The 16,874-nt window shown below is 45.6% G+C and overlaps 1 protein-coding gene across 1 annotated transcript in view; it reads left to right on the top strand.

Moving 5' to 3' along the window:
* The window catches only part of PI4KA (phosphatidylinositol 4-kinase alpha), a 117,797-nt gene that overhangs the window by 36,481 nt on the left and 64,442 nt on the right, over nucleotides 1–16,874 (top strand). Inside the window, exons 9-19 of the mRNA XM_077874597.1 lie at nucleotides 624–689; nucleotides 1,255–1,351; nucleotides 3,007–3,198; nucleotides 3,696–3,796; nucleotides 4,433–4,562; nucleotides 5,802–5,934; nucleotides 7,585–7,680; nucleotides 8,054–8,237; nucleotides 8,734–8,837; nucleotides 10,985–11,153; nucleotides 13,831–13,881. Of these exons, the coding sequence (XP_077730723.1) occupies nucleotides 624–689; nucleotides 1,255–1,351; nucleotides 3,007–3,198; nucleotides 3,696–3,796; nucleotides 4,433–4,562; nucleotides 5,802–5,934; nucleotides 7,585–7,680; nucleotides 8,054–8,237; nucleotides 8,734–8,837; nucleotides 10,985–11,153; nucleotides 13,831–13,881 (1,323 nt within the window). The remainder of the gene's footprint in view (nucleotides 1–623; nucleotides 690–1,254; nucleotides 1,352–3,006; nucleotides 3,199–3,695; nucleotides 3,797–4,432; nucleotides 4,563–5,801; nucleotides 5,935–7,584; nucleotides 7,681–8,053; nucleotides 8,238–8,733; nucleotides 8,838–10,984; nucleotides 11,154–13,830; nucleotides 13,882–16,874) is intronic.

The following is a 16,874-nucleotide window of genomic DNA, read 5'->3' as shown; positions in this document are numbered from 1 at the left end:
TCTTAAAGTACTATAGTTAGGATGGCAGGCAGTTTTATCAGGAGGTTCTGCAATTGACAGAACAATTCATTCCTCTACTAAATGCTATTACAGAGAAAGGGTGGAAGTAGGTGCTTCTGTTAGAAATTTAGGACCTATGCTGCATTCTGAGTACTTAGGCAGGTTCTGAAGAGCTGGTGCACCAGGCCTGCAGAAGGAAGAGGAGTCATCAGGGTCGAGAACTGGCTGTGAAGGTGTCCCTGATGTCTGGGAGGAGGTTTGGGTGAATTGTCAGTGATGTCTGGAATCAGAACACTTTCACATCCTTTAAATGGAAATCTAATGTCAGCAAGTTTGAGGGAGTTGGTTCCTTTCCAGTTTTTAGGTTATTCCAATCAAGGGTAGGAAAACAAATTCCAAGTGATGACAGAATTAAGGACATTTTTTTGTATTATAGTTTGATGTGGAGCCACAATAAGTATATATTGTTGGCCTACCATTTCCATCGTGTTTTTCGTCACATGAGGTTGTTTGTTATGTGGTTTTTATCTGTCAACACGATTTGTTCTTTAGTAGAAGGAGCTCGCATTCCTGTCTCTTACTGTGTTCATCAGCGGCCTCATGAGATCTTGTTTCCCTCATAGGTGAAGAAGATTGTTGAGGAGCCTGTTCTCAAATCCTTGGATGCAGTCGTAGCCAGCGTGATAGAGGTACAGCCCTTCGGGGCACCATCCTATCAGCCTGATATGAGCATGTGCATGGAGAGAACAGGAAGAGTTTGTAAATGGGGGCTAGAATGACAGGGTCATCAGTGAATTTTCAGCCTGGTCACCATAGTAACCGCACAACTGCCAGCTGAGAGCTTGCTCTGTGGTGGCTTTTTTAAATCGATCACCTTACAATGGTTTGATGGCTTCTTGGCTGTCTTTCTCTTCCTCTAGTTCCTGTAAGACTCACCAAAGATGGTGAGTTTTCTGTGAGAGGAAGGTGGTTCTTCCCATTAGAACAACACATGGAGAAACCAGTTTGGAAGATGCAGGTGCTGGCCCCCCACAGGCAACTCTGGACAGTCTAAGTGTTTTATTTTCTTTGCCTGATGCTTAAGAGACAGAGGAGAGTAATTCAGGTGTTCCAAGTGGGGAATCATGATAAATGGTCATTCCACTCTCTCTAACGCTCCATCGGGAATATAATACTCAGCAGGCCTCACCCTAGAAGCCAAAGGGAGGTCCAGAGAGTTTCCGTGGGTGGTCACGTGCCTCTCCTCCCTCACAGGCCAACCCTAACGCTGATCTCTACTACACTACATTCAGCGACCCTCTGTATGTGGCCATGTTCAAGATGCTGCGTGACACTCTGTACTACATGAAAGGTAAGGATAGTTTGTGCCTGCTGTGACTGCGGTGATCCTGGGTTCCAGGCCACTGCTGCAAGTCTGCTTCCTTTCTGCCGGGACCACTTAAAAACACGCAAGTAACATGGTCCCATTACTAAAATTTGGGGAGGAAAGCAAATAAGAAAAAAAAATCTGCCCATGATTCTGCACACCTAATACTATCAATGATGGCTCCTTTGGTGGGTTTATTTCCTTAGGAGGTTTTGTGACAGGGCTGTGTTATTTTGTCCAGATCACCCAATCGTGTATATAATTTAGCATTCTATTTTTTTTAATTTAAAAAAACATTCTATTTTAGACATTTCAAAAAGTTTAAGAAAATAAGGCGCTGATCTTTTAACTCAGAAAATAGCTTAGTAGTCTAGCACATGCACACACACAAATTTAGCCTTTCCTTCCATTTTCCCTTTTGTGCATTTTTAAAACCTGTTTCGTGCATTATGTTACAGAATGTTCTCCATCAACATAAGTTTTGATGACAGTGTAGTGTTTTGTCAAGCAGAAGTACTGAATCTAGTTAGCTGTTTTCCTAATTCGGCTCCAGGGGCTCCTGGGAATCTAAGTCTGGCTGGTGACCCAGCAAGTGTTGGATTCACAAAGGAGGGTGGAAGGGACAGCCCTGCCCAGCCTGACCTTCAGGGGCCCCAGGCTTCTTTCCCTACCTGAGCCACATGTGGCTCTTCTGACTTGTGCCCCTCACAGGGATTCTCCTGATTTTTCCAGACCCCAAATATGAGAGTTTGAAGAAGCTACGGACTCTGGGTGCCCCATAGGTACAGCCCTGTAGCCAAGGAATTCTCTTCTTTAGGCTACAACCAGTTTTTCCCCTTAGCTGGCAACCAACAACCTTTACATTAAAAAAAAAAAAATCACTAAAGTATTTCTCCTTATTGGTTGGACCAGTTCCAGCAATGGTACATCCCAGTTTCTGTGTTTCATACATTCAGGTTTTAGTTTATGGACTGCTTAAAACATAGCATGGCTCTCACTTCCCTGGGAAATGGTTATTTCCCCTGAGTGTCCGGTGGCGTATGTGCTGACAGCCAGCATAACCTATCCAAATTCTTCTTGGTGGGCACTCTTTTTTTTTTTTTTTTTTTTTTTGAGAGAGAGAGAATGCGTGTTTGAGTGGGGAGGGGAGGGGCAAAGGGGGAGAGAGAGAGTCTTAAGCAGGGGCTCAATCTCAGGACCCTGAGATCATGACCTGAGCCAAGATCAAGAGTCAGATGCTTACCCAGCTGAGCCACCCAGATGCTTCTGCAGCGGGCATATTAAAACCAAAGGAGGGATCCCTGGGTGGCGCAGCGGTTTAGCGCCTGCCTTTGGCCCAGGGCGTGATCCTGGAGACTCGGGATCGAATCCCACGTCGGGCTCCCGGTGCATGGAGCCTGCTTCTCCCTCCGCCTGTGTCTCTGCCTCTCTCTCTCTCTCTCTCTCTCTCTCTGTGTGTGTGTGTGTGACTATCATAAATAAATAAAAATTAAAAAAAAAAAAAAAAAAAAAAAAACCAAAGGAGCCAGCAGCAGACCCAATCCTCTTGGGTTTCTGTTAGAGTGAAAGAAACCATAGAGCTGTTGCCTGACTTTTAGTGGTTTTGTTTCCACCTGTAATGCCTGCTGTCTTTCCTACAGACCTCCCAACCTCCTTTGTGAAGGAGATCCATGATTTTGTGCTGGAGCAGTTCAACACCAGCCAGGGGGAGCTTCAGAAGATTCTGCATGATGCAGACCGGATCCACAATGAGCTGAGCCCCCTCAAGCTGCGCTGCCAGGCAAATGCTGCCTGTGTGGACCTCATGGTTTGGGCTGTGAAGGACGAGCAGGGTGAGCATTAGGCCCTACCGTGCCCTAAGTGTCTGGTATCCTGTCCTGAGGTTGAGGAAACTGGACATGGGAGGAGGTTATAGTCAAAGCCACAGGGCCTGTGTGTTCTTTCCACTGCTTCTTGATGGTTCTTTAGGCATTTATGTGGAAAAGTAGGAGCTCCATGCTGGAGGAAAAGGTGCTTGTCTAGGGTGAACAGCAGAATGGGAAGCATGTAGCAGACTGCGGATGAGAGGCTCAGGGCCAGTAGAGAGGAGAAAGCAGTCACACACTGCGTAGAATGGTGTTTTCTCAACAGCAGAAATGGAGAAGATAGGAAGTTTCAGTTAAGGATGCCTGCCTATAAATACTTTCTGGTATAACCAACCACCCATGATTAATAAAGCCTGCAAAAAGTAGGCCTCTGGGCATTTAATTTTATGATTAATTGGTGAACAATATTTTATAAATATTGGCCTTCACTAATTGTCCATACCCTCCTCTCATTTTGAATTTAGGTGCAGAGAATCTTTGCATCAAGCTCTCTGAGAAGCTGCAATCTAAGACATCCAGCAAAGTCATCATTGCTCATTTGCCCTTGCTTATCTGCTGTCTGCAGGTCAGTCCCACTGACACTGGCAAGGCTTTGAGCCCATCCACCAGGGCAATCTTCTTGTTTTATCATTAGGCCCTGGTTGGCATGCCAGGGGCAATCTGACCGGTTGTCTTTAGGAACTTGAGCTAGAGCTTGTTGTGGACACAGTTCAACAATGAGTGGGGGGCTACTGCTGACAGTGAGCCAGGGATTTCTGTGATTTCCAGGTCCAGCTGAGTCCTCCTTTGTGGAGAGGCCTCCCTGTATCTAGAGGCCATTCTCAAGGCCTCAGGCAAAAGTGCTGAGGACACTTGATATCTACAGTCTCTGATCCCAGAGACTCTTGCCAAGATACCAATCCCAGTAACCATATCTGCCCTTGTTCAAAAATCATGTTGTTTACCCTTTCTCCTCTAACTTTGCTTCCAAAAGAAATGGACATGCTTTAGCAATGTATCTCCCAATAGGCTGAACAGAGTCTCTACCACCCTCCTTTCCTGTCTTTTTCTGCCCCATGAGCAAAGTAGCCCTGAGAGTTTTGACCTTGGAAGTTTCTGGTCACACTCATGTATCTGAAAGGTTGTGAGTCTTACTGCTATAAGACAGCCTGCTCAACTGACTACAACCCTTGTTATGTAACGGGTTGATGGTGTGTTGCAGGGTCTGGGCCGCCTGTGTGAGAGGTTCCCGGTGGTGGTGCATTCGGTGACGCCATCTCTTCGGGACTTCCTGGTTGTCCCGTCCCCCGTGCTGGTGAAGCTTTATAAGTGCCACAGTCAGTACCATACAGGTAATGGATGGCTGTACCCAAGGCCACTTCTCCAGCTCCTAAATCCTATGTGCCCCTCAGGCTCCAAGAAAAGGACCACATAACCTTGTATGCGAGCCCACTATGGTTTTTATGACTGAGAAGTTGTGGCTGGGCTGTGCACCTTGCCCTGTACTTGGGCACATTCCTCCTTTATACCTTGCCTCATGGCTTTCTCTACATGACTGCCCTCTGGGCTCCAGTTCTTTCCTTTCTCCGCCTTCCCCTGGCATATACTCCTGCCACCACTGAGGGGCCTTCTAGTCTCACTTTCTCTTTGTTTTTGGCTCCTGCTATCATGGAGACAATCTAAAGCATGGGTCTGACATATCCTGGACACTGGGCCAGGAGCTCTCCATGCTTGATCTCAGCTAGTCCCTATCCCTGCCTCATGAGTGTATTATCATGTTTCTATGACAAGGACATGGGGATCCCTGGGTGGCGCAGCAGTTTGGCGCCTGCCTTTGGCCCAGGGCGCGATCCTGGAGACCTGGGATCGAATCCCACGTCGGGCTCCCGGTGCATGGAGCCTGCTTCTCCCTCTGCCTATGTCTCTGCCTCTCTCTCTCTGTGACTATCATAAATAAATAAATAAATTTTTTAAAATAAAAAATAAAAAATAAACTATGACAAGGACATGGGCTTAGAGCAAATCTGGTCACCTGTAATCATTAACATTCATCGATGCCTGTTTCCTGCTGCGACTCTAATGTTGTATTGCTCATTCAACTTGGTCAGTCCTGTGAAGGTGGGTGCTTATCCTCTCCTTTCAGATGAAGAAACCCAACCTCCAAGCAGGTGACTTTTCACTGGACCCTGGGATAAGGAGGGGTCTCTGTGGCTCTAAAGCTCCTACTCTCACATTCACCACCGCCCCCCCCCCTTTACTGGTTTTGTGCACATTAGCTAGATAACCCTTAGGGACAGGACCACACCTCATCCTCAGGGCTGGGTACCTGTAGATGTTCATCAGGACTTTCAAACCATTTCTTAAGAAATTGCTATGTTACCCATTTATCACTTTGCAAACTAAATATTCTTCCTTTTATTTAAATGTGTTTATTTCATCCTTTCTGTTCTCTGAAATATTTGGTCAAATCATTTTAGAGGATTGTTTTATAAACTAAAAATCATCAGCATATTGTTTTGGTTTTGAATTATGGACACGGGGATAGGAAGTGACAGGCTTAACCAGATACATGCTTAAATTTTTACATTTAGTTGCCGGCAATGATATAAAAATCAGTGTAACCAACGAGCATTCTGAGTCAACCCTGAATGTCATGTCGGGAAAGAAGAGCCAACCCTCCATGTATGAGCAGCTCCGAGACATTGCCATTGACAACATCTGCAGGTGGGAGACTGGCCAGAGGGATGGGTGACCTGGGGAGGAAGGAAACAAGTTTCAGATAAAATCACTAAAAAATGAAAAATGTTTATAGCTTGTTTCTGGGGGCATCTGGGTGGCTCAGCAGGTTAAGGATCTACCTTTGGCTTAGGTCATGATCCCAGGGTTCTGGGATTGAGCCCCACGTTGAGCTCCCTGCTCAATGGGGGAGTCTACTTCTCCCTCTGCCCTGCCTCCTGCTCATGCTCTTGTGCTATTTCCCTCTCTCAAATAAATAAATTTTATTTTTTAAAAATTGTTTCTGATTATTGTAAACCTACACCTGATTTTAAAAGAGAGAGAATTACACATTTTTTTTAAGATTTTTTTTTTTTTTTATTCATTCATGAGAGACACACACACACACAGAGAGGCAGAGACACAGGCAGAGGGAAAAGCAGGCTCCATGCAGGGAGCCCGACATGGGACTCGATCCCAGGTCTCCAGGATCAGGCCCTGGGCTAAAGGCGTCACTAAACCACTGAGCCACCCAGGCTGCCCTATTACACATTTTAAAATGATTTTTAAAAAAGATTTATCCATTTATTTCAGTGAGAGAGAGAGAGTGTGTGTGTATGTATGTGTGTGTACAGGCGGAAGGGGCAAAGGAAGAGGGTGAGAGTCTCAAGCAGACTCTGTGCTCAGTGCGGAGCCTGACATGGGGCTCATTGTGGGGCTTGATCTCATGACCCAAAGATCACTACCGAAGCTGAAATCAAGAGTTAGATCCTTAAACGACTATGCCTCCCAAGCACCCCACGTATTTTTTTTAATAAAGCTTCTTGTTTTTCTTTTCCTGATCATAAACATAACAAAAAACAGAGAAAATTTATGGAATGTAAAGTAGAAAGAAAAGAATTATCCGCCAGCCTACCATCCAGAGTGACAACACATTGTCACATTTTCTCTTTTTTTTTCCTTGTAATTTTTAGTACACGAGGCAGGTTTTATATGATTGCGTGTCCTTGCTGCCCAGGCTCCTTCCTGCTATGTGAACTCTTGCTTTCCAAACTCAGAAACCAGACATTCTGGTTTATATGAAAATCTCTCCCTCTGAATTCTTAATCCGTGCTCTCAGAAGCCCCATTGAGAGAATATAACAGTTCCTCTCTATCAGATGTACACTTTTCTCTGACTCTGGCCTGGGAGCCAAACAGATCCAGAGGGCAAGAGATGCCTTAAAAGATTTTGTGTCCTTAGGGGCTTTTAAAATTACTTTTTAAAATTAAAATGTTTTTCTCCATACTACTAAAACCTTAGTATATCATTTAATATTCCCCCAGCTGTCTTGGGACCATCTATGTTGAATCAGTTATTGTGACTTTTGTTAAGGAACAGTTCTGGAAATTTTAAATTGGAATCAGGGTGAGTTTAACATTCTGAAGGAAACGGTTCTGGTCAAATAATGAAGTTATTTCTGACTGTGATAGTTATCAAGTGGGCAAAATCTGCAATAATTCTTTGAATTCATTCTGTGTAATGATTTTCATTTGGATTTATGGGGGGAAAATGCTCGGAGTAGTTCTTTAAACTCTGCAGACTTGACAGACAAAAAGCAAACAGAAAACACTCATCTGTTCTGATGCCCAATGCCATGTGGGTTTCCTCCCGGCCCAGGTGCCTGAAAGCTGGCCTGACGGTAGACACGGTGATCGTGGAGGCCTTCCTGGCCAGCCTCTCCAACCGGCTCTACATCTCCCAGGAGAGTGACAAGTACGTCCCATCCTTGAGGGGCAGCCAGTTGTTCTCTGCAGCCCTGGAGGGGGGAGCGGGGGGCACCTGGTATCTTGAATGCCTGTGCTGCTTTCTTGCACGGTGTAGAGTTATGCATCAGGTCCCACAATTTAAGGTGAAACCCACCTTAGAACGTTGATCCTGGACCACTGTTGGGGAGCAGAGAAAGACCTGTGCTTACTGCCTAGAGCCAGGACTTCGTGTTTCTTCTGGTAGTCGAGGGTTCTAGACTGCCACTGTCAGGGGACTGCTTCTTCAGAGCTCGTGGTAACCTCGAGGTCAGGGCTATAGCTTCTGGGTTTCGTTTCACAGAGGACTGTTCCCAGGATGCTTCTGTTTCTCCCTCCCACAGGGACGCTCACTTGATTCCCGACCACACCATCCGAGCCTTGGGACACATCGCAGTGGCCCTGAGGGATACCCCCAAGGTCATGGAGCCAATTCTGCAGATCCTGCAACAGAAATTCTGCCAGCCGCCATCCCCGCTGGACGTGCTCATCATCGACCAGCTAGGCTGCCTGGTTATCACCGGAAACGTAAGGCGGACCTGCCATGAAAGCCACTACCCCCTGCATGCTTTGTTACTTGGACTCTCAGGAATGCAAAAATAGATTAAATTTACCCTGCAGATGAGTTAAATGCTCTCAACTGTCTTGACATCGGACAGGGAGATTTTTTCCAAGTAAAAGAGAATAGCGCGATAGCTCTATAAGAACTAGCAAAAGGAGGTTTTGTTTTGTTTTGTTTTGTTTTGTTTTGTTTTGTTTCAAAAGGAGGTTTAAACTCATTTTTTGGCCAATGTTCATAATATGTAATAGGATTTAAGTTGAAACCATTTCCCTTTTAGCTTTTGCGGTTTGCTTAAAGCTTTAGGAATGGACGCCCTGGATGGTCTTTTAGGCCCTTATGGTCCATATGTGATTCCAGTAGCTTTCGCTCTGAGTGATGGTGGAGAGGCCTTTTCCGTGTTCCAAGGAGGGACTTTCATGGAGAAGTCATGCCATGGTAACCGTGACCCTCACTCTCTTCCAGCAATACATTTATCAGGAAGTGTGGAATCTCTTCCAGCAGATCAGTGTGAAGGCCAGCTCTGTCGTGTACTCAGCTACTAAAGATTACAAGGATCATGGCTACAGGTAATTCTCTAGGTCTCATTGTCACTCTAGATCCTGACAGTTTTAACTCCTTTTAAAAATGTGAGGCTTGGGGATTTATGATTTAAATAAGCTTTTTTCCTACAAAAGCATGTGCTACAAATCAGCACACGCACAGACAGAAAATGAAGATCTCATGCCACTGCCACTGGGAACTGAGCATCTCAGTGTCATTACCCCAGACCCCCACTGATTCCAGACAGGCTCAAAGTGTCCACCCAGCTGACCTGTTTTTTTATGCAATAGCACATCAGCCTTGCCGCTTCCTTCCATGTGCTGCCTTTAATGGCTGCCTAGTGTCCCATCATATAGCAGCCCTGAGAGTTTTCTAACCAGTGCCTAGCTTGGAGAATAGATAGTTTGCCAGTTTTCCTGCTGATTAGTGCTACATCGAACAACCTGATAGCTGTGTATCTGTGAGCATCTCTGATGCTTTCCTTATGATAGCTTCAGAGAAGTGAGACTTGGAGAGTCAAAGGGAATGGAACTTTCACATGCTCACATGTTTGTTTTTGTGTAAAGTCTGGCCAGTTTTCCTGGCAGACTAAAATATGTTTCCTTGCCTACTCTTTGCCCTTACTGTGAATGCCTTCAGGACAGGGACATGTTTTTCCATGTAAGGAGTTTTATAGATGTGGAGTTCCGTAAGAGTTTGACAGATCAAGGGAAGAGGACAGAGGGGCGAGGCAGGGAGGAAGAGATGTTGCCCCTTTGTTGGCATTTCTGTTCTCTCCTCCTGACTTTTACATGCAGGGCTCACTCTGACTCTCCAAGTCACTTTAGTGGGTGGGAGTGTGGCTATGTGACCTTTGAAAATGCTCACTTTCTCTGTGCCTTCATTTCTTCATCCATCATCCATCAAATGAACATCTTATCTCCAGTTGTCTGGGTAATTGAGATCACATATATAGGAAAGCTCTTGATAAATGTAAGCTCTTGGCATTGTCATTTCTTTGCCTTCTTACTGCTTCCATTGTGAGCCCAGGCTACTAGAACACTCTGAGGACTGGTTTAGGGAGGCAGCCAGCTCACCTCCCCTTGGTCCATTCATCTGTCCATCCTGTTCTCTGTGAAGAAACTGACACATAGACCAAAATACCTCTTTCCCTCATTGCTTCCTTGTCCTGAAAGTGACTCCTGTACCTCCTTGGCCCTCACACCTTCCCTTCCTTGTCTTTGCTCCTGCTGTTTTCCTTCGGACCCTTGCCTCTGTCTTGCTGCTATATGCAGTACTTGGCATTCTCCATGCTTACCATTCTTCAACTTCTGACTCTACTTCACTCTTCCATAAAGCCTTTTCTGATACTGCCATCAGAAGTTATTTGTCTTCTTCCTCACCAGTGGAAGCTTTTATTGCCATTCATTTGCCCATAGTTACCTCTCAGGATTTCACATGTCTGTGTAAAGGCATGCCATTTGCTGGAATATTTCTGGGGGCCAGATGGTATGTTCATTGCTTCATGTGGAGTGTTTCATTCTTCCTACACCCTGTGAGGAGGGAATTATATTATTCTTGTTTTATTCAGGAGGAAACTGAGGCTGAAAGATGAGCTGCTCACCTGGGGTCACGCAGCATAGAAGGGGCAGGCTTTGTCTGTCCCCAGCACCTGCAGAAGCCTGGCCAGCCTTGCTGATTTGCTGTGTCTCACTGGGGGGAGCATTGTCAGCTTTGTATCCAAGGCTTACCTGGGGCCAGCACCATCCTGAGGCAGGTTGTCCCAGGGCTACTGAGTGCTTCCTAAGTGTCTAATGTGAGCTAATACTAACATCAGCCCCAAGGTAGAAGCAGTGTAGGGAAGAAGCTGATCATGAGAGCAAAGTTTTGTGGGTGGTAATAGTGAATTAAGGCTACCTATAATTTGAGAGGAAAGCAGACTCCAGCCAGGAATTTAGCTATGTAGTAGGCTTTCAACGCTCAGAAGCATCCTAAGATCTTCACAAGTTCCATAGGTGTAGGTTCCCGGAACTGTTTAGGTCAGGAGAGGTTAAAACCATTTCCATAGCAGCTGACTATTCTTTAGGGGCTTCCATCCCCCTCTGAAGGGCTCCTTTGTTCACAGGAGTTAGCCTGCCTCACCCCTGCAATGCAGGCCCTGTGTTGTGGCAGCTGTCATTTCTCTACCCACCAGGCACTGCTCCCTAGCAGTGATCAACGCCCTGGCCAACATCGCAGCCAACATCCAGGATGAGCACCTCGTGGACGAGCTGCTCATGAACCTGCTGGAACTGTTTGTGCAGCTGGGGCTGGAGGGGAAGCGTGCCAGCGAGCGGGCGAGCGAGAAGGGGCCTGCCCTGAAGGTAGGAAGGGAGGAGGGCAGTCATCCTGGGGCATCTGGTAGAGGGCAAGAACAAAGGTTCCTTCTCAGGGGTGCTGGCAGGGGTTCGGAGAAGGTGGCTTTCTTGTAGGACCATGTCTGGCTTGAGCAGCTACCTCCCTGGGCCCAGGGTGGTAAGAGACAGCAACCTCATACGGATTCCCCCAGACCCTTCTCTTCCTTCTCTCGGCCATCATGAAGCCAGGGAGTGGAGGCTTTCATCAGAACACAGTGACAACATGAGAAGGGCCAGATCTGACCTAATCTGGGTCATCCAGGGAGACAGGCCCATGAGGACACACAAAATGACAGGTCTCAAGCCCCCAAAGAGACAAATTGGGGAGGTTGAGGCAGGTTAAGCCTCCTACCCCATCATTTCCCTTTGACATGTCATGTTGGTGCCAGTTTCTCCACTTTCATCCTCTTTTGTCTTTTCTTCCCACCTCCCCAGACATTACTATTTACTTATTATGTGCCTAGTCAGGAGTCAGCCCACCTTTTCTGTAAAGGGCCAGATTATACTTGTTTTAGGCTCTGTGGGTCATATTGTCTCTGTTGCAACTACTCAGTTCTTTCCTGATAGCATAAAGCCGGTTAAAGAATGGGTAGCCATACTCCCATGAAATTTTATTTCAAAGAACAGGTGGTGGGTCAGATTTGGCCACGGGCCACAATTTCTTAACCCTTGTTCTAAGAGCTGAGATTAGAGAAGTGAATGGACAGACGAGGTGTGTCTGCTCCTACAGACAGCAAAAACAAACAAAAAACAGGGCAGTGTGGAGAGGAGCACTTTAGATCAGGCTGTGTGAAGGCTTAAGGAGCTAAGTAGGAAACTAAGTGTAAAGGAGCCCTCTGTGTGAAAATCTTAGCTAAGGAGGAGTAGCTGGTGTGAAAAGGGGTTCTGGGAGTCTTGGCTCTAATTCATCTTTGCTCTGATGGACCCCTCAACAGTGATCTGGGCGATTTGTAAAATCCTCCAGACTAGTGCACAGCTGGATCATCCTTATACACAATAGAGAGGTACCTTGAGGCATCTGTCATGTCCCAGTGAGGCCTTTGGCATGAGAGAGGGCTGCTCAGAGAACCCAGAAGGCACTTGGCACCCAAGAAAGCAGAAACTGTGGTGTGTCTGTTCTCCTTTCCTCCCCTGGAAATTGTACCTCCAGGCCCAGAAGGATACCTCCTGGACCCAAGGGCTGCTCCCCTCTGCCAGCTTTTCCTATGAGTTTAATCTCAAGACTCAGGATGTAATGTTTCATTCATGGGCTGGGGGTAGGGGTTGTGCCCCAGACATTGCAGGTCCTTTTTCTGCCCTCCAGATACAGAGCTGTGAATTCTGTTCTTTGCAGAATAGTTTCTGTTTACGATCATGCTGGGAATAGTCCAGTGTATACTGAGCAACTGCTATACTTCCCCCTTGAGATGGAATAAGGAGGGCTTGCAGGATCAATGCGAGGGGATTAGTCAACATGCGCCCCATTGAAGACAAAGAGCTATGATTATAAATTAAGAAATGACCATTCTTCCTAGTCATCGCATGTGTGGGAGGCCCTTAGTTTCCAGAAAGGAGCAGGCAGGGCTTGAGATGCTGCCCCTGCTGCTGAGTGGCCGTGGGGCTTTGGCAAGCTACTCAAACCCTGTTTTCTCCCCCAAAGATTTAGTTATTACATATGAAATGCTTGGAACAGGGCCGCCCAGGTGGCTCAGCAGTTTAGCGCCACCTTTGGCCCAGGGCGTGATCCTGGAAACCTGGGGTCAAGTCCCACGTCGGGCTCCCTGCATGGAACCTGCTTCTCCCTCTGCCTGTGTCTCTGCCTCTCTCTGTCTCTGTGTCTCTCATGAATAAATAAATAAAATCTTAAAAAAAGAAAAGAAAAGAAAAGAAATGCTTGGAACAGTGCCTGGCATGCAGTGGGTGCTCAATACCCTTAGCTGCTACTGTTAATATAAAAAATAAATTGATTGTGCTTAGGTGGGTGCTTCCAGAACTTAGTCTCATCAGTGCATACTGTAGGCCTTACTTGTGTGTCCAGCCAAGGAACCTACCTTTTAATAGTTATTTTTTGAGTAACCCCCAAATTTTCCATAGCTCGGGAAAAATACCTGTTTATTATAGAAAAGACACAGAAACCTATAACTAGTAAAGTAAAAAGCACCCATAATGCCTTTATTCAGATATACTCATCTTTGACATTTTGACAGATTTTCTCCTAGATTTTTATCTAGGAGATAAAATGTATTATGCAAATGTATTATTTTACATAATCGGGATTATATCATAGTATACTCTAAAATCCTGTTTTTTGTTTCTTTGTTTGTTTGTTTGTTTTTCCTGTTTAAAATTTGCCATGGTCACTTTCCAAAGGGACTAAATATTTTTGAGGAAGTTGTCTTTTTAACAGCCGTGTGGTATTTGATTTTACACAGGTGCCATGATTTATGTAATCATTACTGTTTGACATGTTTCCATTTTTTTGCTGTTAAAATGATGTTAGATGAATATGTTAATGTATCACTATAAAAAAATAAATAAATAAATAAAAATTAAAAAAAATGTATCACTATATATCTCATCATTTCTCTGAAATTAACACTATGTCTTTTTTCTTTTTAACGAGAGAAACACATGCTTTCAATGACTCGATTCTTTTATGTTCTAGGCTTCTAGCAGCGCGGGGAACTTGGGTGTACTCATTCCTGTAATTGCTGTGGTGAGTATTCATTAACTGAGTGGTATCAAGCTTCAGATACTGTGCTCATATTTTCAGTGTTGCACAGCAAATTCCTTAGCAAAATGCTGTTTGGAGGCCCAGTGATTCTGTACATGTGGCTGTATTTCTGCCACCACCAGCTGTTCTGTGACTGTCCCATAGGTATGTGCCTGTTGTGGCCACACCAACCCTCTTTTACCATGTTCTGCCTAAATCTCCTTGCCAGTTGACCAGGAAACCTTTGTTGGTTCCCTCTTGTGTGGCTCCCAGATCTGAAATGTGACTCCAGGTTCGTCCTGTGTCTTATGCCCTGCTCTTGTGCCTCTGACTAGTGGTGGGCAGGCTCTGCTTCCATCCTCTTCCCCATCCCTTTCTGTGAGATGAGGCCTGGGGCCTCTGCATGGTGCTTGGTGCTTGGAACTGTGGCCCTCAGTGCCCTCTGAGGTCATTCTTTGGCACACAGCCTGCCCCCCACCCTGGTGGACAGCTCACAGTATAGGCTCCAAGCCCTGCCACAACATTGCTATGGTAGAGTCTGTCTCCGACTTGCAGCCACTTCCCAAATGACCTTTGTAGAAGTTGTTTTTCCCTTTCTTAATTGTTCCCAACTGCGAGTCCTAAGCTATGACCTAGGGTTCTAATATTTGTTTTCATCCATGATTCTCTAGCTTCCACTAAACCTGCGTTCTGGTTAATCCCTCCTTCTGCCTTCCAGGTCCTTCCCACCTTTCCCCACACCTAGTAGTTCGAGTCTGAGCACTTACATGTGTGTCCCTTCACATGGAATACCAGAGGGATTGACCTGTAAGCTGCTGGGGTGACCCAGGGTTGTAGAGATCAGACAGGTGGTTGGAGAGGCACCTCTCCTGATCTCAATTTCTGTCCTTTCTGCAGTCTAGGAGTTCATCATTCAGAATCTGGCGACCTTTGGGGCCTGATTTTATTAGCTGGCCATGGTGGCTAAAAAATAGCAACTGACTGGTTTACTACCATTTGCCTTTAAGATGTCACAGGTTGCACTTTGTGGAGCATTCCACTTGCATTCACATGCCTTCTGCTTGTCCTTTTCTTTCGTGTCTCCCCCGCCCTGTAAGTGGCTGACTTGAGCAGGAGCCAAGTTGCTTGTTCCCCTGACGCATCTGTGTTAGGACAGTCTCCTTTGCCTGAGTATGCTTGAGGAGACAGGGGCCTGCAAGTTTGCTTGTGCCTGTAGCTGCCTTCCTTTATCCCTCTCTCTTGCGGACCTTACCACCTGTAATCAGGTGCTCTCCCACAGCTCTGGGGATTTGTGAATGGCCAGGACTCTCTGCAGTGGTATTTTTCATCACTGCCTCCATTGGGTTTTGAAAACATAAACCTTTTCACTTTGTACTTAATGTTGATTAGTGTACAATTGTGTTTTAGAAGTACCACCGTACATGGATCCTTTGTTTGGCCTAGAGGGAAAGGTGAGGGGCATATAGTCCACAGTGCTCTCAGCCTGTTGGAGGGGGAAAAGGCCAGCAGCAGGTTCCATGAGGGAGCATGTTTGGAGTAAATTCTCCGACCTGTGTGCCTGTGAACTTCCATGCATGTGTAGCTGTTGTCATTTAGAGCTTAGTAACTGCTAATAGTAGAAATTCATAGGGGGCACTTTGTACTTTCCGGGAGTAGTGACTGATGAGGTTGGTTGGGAGCACATAAGTTTTTGAGTCACAGGGACCAGGGTGGGATCCTGGGTGAGCATCACAGCCTCTCTATGCCTTTTCTGCCCACAGAGCTTCTCGAAAAGATGGAGAGATGACCCTCTGAAGTGCCCGGCAGGGTCAGTGTAGGCATGACTGTTACCAGTGATAGGCAAGCACATACTCACTTAAAATACTTTGTTTACTCCACTGCAGTGACCTTTTACATGAATAGAATAAGTATTGTAGTCTTAACAAAAGTTAATGGTTATATTATGGGGGAGGAAACAAATATTTGATTCTATTGCTCAACAAAGAGCACAGAGATCATGGGATCTTGCATTTGCTTTCTGGTTTGCCCCTTGGACCCCCTAGGAGAAACTAGTTTCCAAACTAGCTTCCAAAGCTTTTTCTCCTCCTCCTCCTCCTCCTCCTCCTCTTCCTCCTCCTCCTCCTTCTTCTTCTTTTAATGTTTTGTCTTTCTTTCTTTCTTTTGGAACAAGATACTCTGTTTTGGATCTTTTGATGACAAAGTGTCTCCAGGTACTTAGTTCAGTGGAAGTGCCAGTGGATTTGGGGCAGGAACCCTAGGTGTCTGTCCAAATGCAGCTTATCAATGATTTATTAGTGACCTTAGGAACCTGGAGGGTGTCACTGGAGACTGGGTCATGTGATCTCTGATGTTCCTTCAGAGCTTAGGTTTGGCGATCTTTGACCTGCAACTTTGTAGAATAATATTTCTTCAGAAATATAACTGATTAAATTGCTTTTCTTAGTATCTAATTAATTAAGTACCTTGAAAAGTATCTAATGCTTAGAGTCCTGTGTGTTCCACTATTGTAGTGATGTGATAAGCTGTGCCTCCTGCTCAGAAAACATTTGTGCACTTTACTTAGAGCTAGTATACCTATGCCACTAGTAATTTTTGTGACCTTGGACAGGTTACTTATTCTCTCAGTGCCTATAAAATTAGATTTGTGGACTAACAGATTTTAGGTCATGGACTCCTTTGAAAGTCTTGCCCTTTCCTTCCATAAGAGTGCATCTCTTCACAAGGTTTTGCTTTACTCTCAGAAAGTTGAGTGGGAGAAGCCTGCTTAGGACTCCTCAGTTAGGAACCCCTGGACTAGATACTCTCTCAGACAAAGATAATAACAAGAAGTCCTTACCTACCTTTTGCTAAGTACCAAACACTGATGTAAATCCATTCCAGTCATTAACTCAATTAATTCTTACAACAATCCTGGAAGGTAGGAGCTGTTATTATCCCTATTCTATAGGTGGGGAAACAGAGGCACAGAACTTGCCTCAGAGTCCCATAGTTACTAA

The sequence above is a fragment of the Canis aureus genome, chromosome 27 (assembly GCF_053574225.1).
Source record: "Canis aureus isolate CA01 chromosome 27, VMU_Caureus_v.1.0, whole genome shotgun sequence".
Lineage (NCBI taxonomy): Eukaryota > Metazoa > Chordata > Mammalia > Carnivora > Canidae > Canis > Canis aureus.
Note: the sequence above shows the minus strand (reverse complement) of the source record. Positions and strands in the feature narration are given on the sequence as shown.